Here is a 2,794-nt window from a genome sequence, read left to right as displayed (position 1 = left end):
AGACAGCGAGGGAGGTACATACGGCTAATTTTCGTGAAGGTAGGGGTCGAAGTGAGTGTGTGAACGCACATGGTCGTGTGTGTGTGTGTGTGTGTGTGTGTTGGAGGGGTGGAGGGAGGAGGAGGTGGTACTTGTGACTCCATGACGTCTTTGAGAGACCAAATTGTCCACCTATGAGATCAGTAGTTGGCGGACTGTAAGTGTTGTTGGCTTTTTATCCTGTTTCTTTTCATTATCAATAAAACTATATTGCATTCTTGTTTCGTTCTTGGCGAGGTATGGCTGTTGTTTTGCCGGCTCGTGGTAAACCAGAAGCAACATTAACGACCACTTTGAATATATCTTTCATTCTTTCATCCAGTGTTTATTTAAATACTCCAGAATTCGCCTCTCTGCTCTGGATCCTGTTCGAATTAAAAGATTAAGATCCGATTGTTTAGGGGTGGGGGGGGGTCAATTTTTTTTTTTTCTGTTTTAAAAATTTATTTAAGCCTATTAATTTATTTTAAGTGTATTTCATTTTATTGATGGGGGGTTGTTGTTGTTTTTGTTGTTGTTGTTGTTGGTTTGTTTGTTTGGGGGTTATGGTATGGTAACCAATGAATGATAATGTGTGCTCTTTCGATTTCCGTCTCATCAGCGTTGTTAGTGTTTTTACCAGCCTTGCTCCCGGAGAAATACCTTAAACTTCTACACAATATTATAAATAGGGAAACTATTTAGAGACCGGCGTCTTTGGTGTAGCGGTTAGGTGCTGCGCACACAAAAGACCGAGTTCGATTCCCGAGTTGGGATACCATTTTTAAATCGAATATCTCGGTCTTTCTTCTGGGATGTTGTATCCCTATCAGCCCGGGTTGGCCCTGACAGGCAGGATCGGAACTCCATCTACTAAATAATCTAAATTGTGTTGGGGGGTGGGGGCGTCGTTAAAAAAAACCCACCTACATTTAAAGAAAAATTGAAGTTTTACAAACTTCTATCTTTTAAAAAGTGGGTGGCTGGAGGACACCAGTGGTAGGTCCTACTTCCTTTCTTTTTTTTTATCTGATGTTTCAGTCTGTCTGTCTTGATTTTTTTTCACTGCACTAAATTACCTTTGTTTTGTTTATGTGATTCTCTTTACTCAGACAAACAAATAAACGTGGGTGGTTGGGGAGTGCTCTGGTGTGATTTGCTCCTTCTTTCCTAACAAACATCTATCGTCCTCATCTCTCCTCCTTCTTTGTGTGTGATACTCTCTTGTAACACATCGGATCTATTTTTTCGGCTTTTATATGACCTTTTTGTGTTGCAAGTGCCGTAAACTCGTACTAGGGGGCTCTCATGGCCAAGAGATTAAGATGTTCGCCTCTCATTCAAAGGTTCTCTAAAATTGTCTCCTTTCGCCTTCTTTCCTTCTCTCTTGCAATATTCTGTCATCTGCTTTCGTTTCTACTTTCTTCCACCACCCCCACCCCCTCACCTCCTTTGCCCCCTCCACTGGGCTCCTATCTCTTTCTGCAGCCTTTCTACTGCTACTCCTTGGCTCCTTCTTATTGCTGTCTTTCAGCCACACCCCTGATCTTTTGGTATGAAAGATCTACACCTATAGCCTTCTCGGACAAGGGCGAAAAATCTCGGAGGTCCCGTGTGCAAGTTGCGCACGTAAACGATCCCTTGGTGGTCCAAAATCGATAAGAGTAGACTTCGGCTGCCACCAGAGCAAAATTCAAAATTTCCTACCTGTTGAAAATGTTTGGTGTGTCCCGCGCGCTCATGTGACCTTTTGCAGTTGCGAGCGCCGTAACACAAAAAAACCCTCTTACTAAAACAAAAATAAACAAACGAACAAACGAAATTTTTTTTTTTAAGTATCCTCACGGTAACCGTCGCTGTCCTCAGCTCAGCATGCCAGTGGCCAGATGCTCGCAGCCCCAGGCGTCGCCGTTTACGTCCGTGGTGAGCGCCCTGCTACTGCTGCTGCCGCTGTTGCTGTCTGCGCTGTGCTGTGTGGCCGGCGCCGTCGACTTCAAGTACCACAACCAGAGGCGCCTGGAGGCGACGCTGTACGACCTTCAGGACCGGTACCCGAACCTCACCTATGTCTACTCCATAGGGAAGAGTGTTAGAGGTGACGCATAATTTTGTTTGGTGTGAACGTATTGTGTGTTTGTTGTTGTTGTTGTTGTTTTTGTTGTTGTTGTGGTTTTGGTTCTCAACCAATGCTTCTTCCCCATGTGGACCTGAAGGGGGCGGGTCAAATCTCACCTATGTCTACTCCATAGAGTAGAGAAGATTGTTACAGGTGACGCATACAAATTATTTTTGGTGTGAACGTATTGTGTTTGTGTTTTTATTGTTGTTGTTGTTTTTGTTTCCTTAATGGGCCTGGCGGACTCCACGAAGAAATATGTTGTTGTTGTTGTTGTTTTTGTTGTTGTTTTGGTTCTCAACCCATGCTTTTTAGACACCAGAGGCGCCTGGGTGGGGGGGGGACGCTGTAAGAACTACAGGACAGGTACTCGAACTTCACCTATGTCTACTCTCTTGGGAAGAGTGTTAGAGGTGACGCATATAAACTTTGTGTTTGGTGTGAACGTGTCATTAGATCTATGTGTTTGTTTGGGTTTTTGTTGTTGTTCTCAACCAATGTTTTTTTACTCACGTACAGGACCAGTTCCCTGATATCACTTATATCTATTCTATTGGGGGAAAGTGTTTGAGGTGACGGTTTTTTTTGTTGGGGGGGGGGGGGGTTGTTTTTTTTGTTGTTGTTTTGTTGTTGTTGTTTTTTTTTGGTTTTGTACGTTTT

General features: G+C 43.6%; 1 protein-coding gene across 1 annotated transcript in view; it reads left to right on the top strand.

Annotated features, from left to right (window-relative positions):
* Positions 1–2,794, top strand: part of LOC101862763 (carboxypeptidase M) — a gene marked incomplete in the record, with an annotated part of 98,763 nt that overhangs the window by 76,023 nt on the left and 19,946 nt on the right. The window contains 1 exon segment of the mRNA XM_035973270.1: positions 1,885–2,113. Within this exon segment, the coding sequence (XP_035829163.1) occupies positions 1,891–2,113 (223 nt within the window).

Source organism: Aplysia californica, unplaced genomic scaffold (assembly GCF_000002075.1).
Source record: "Aplysia californica isolate F4 #8 unplaced genomic scaffold, AplCal3.0 scaffold01092, whole genome shotgun sequence".
Classification (NCBI taxonomy): Eukaryota; Metazoa; Mollusca; class Gastropoda; order Aplysiida; family Aplysiidae; genus Aplysia; species Aplysia californica.
This window is presented reverse-complemented; position numbering and strand designations above follow the sequence as displayed.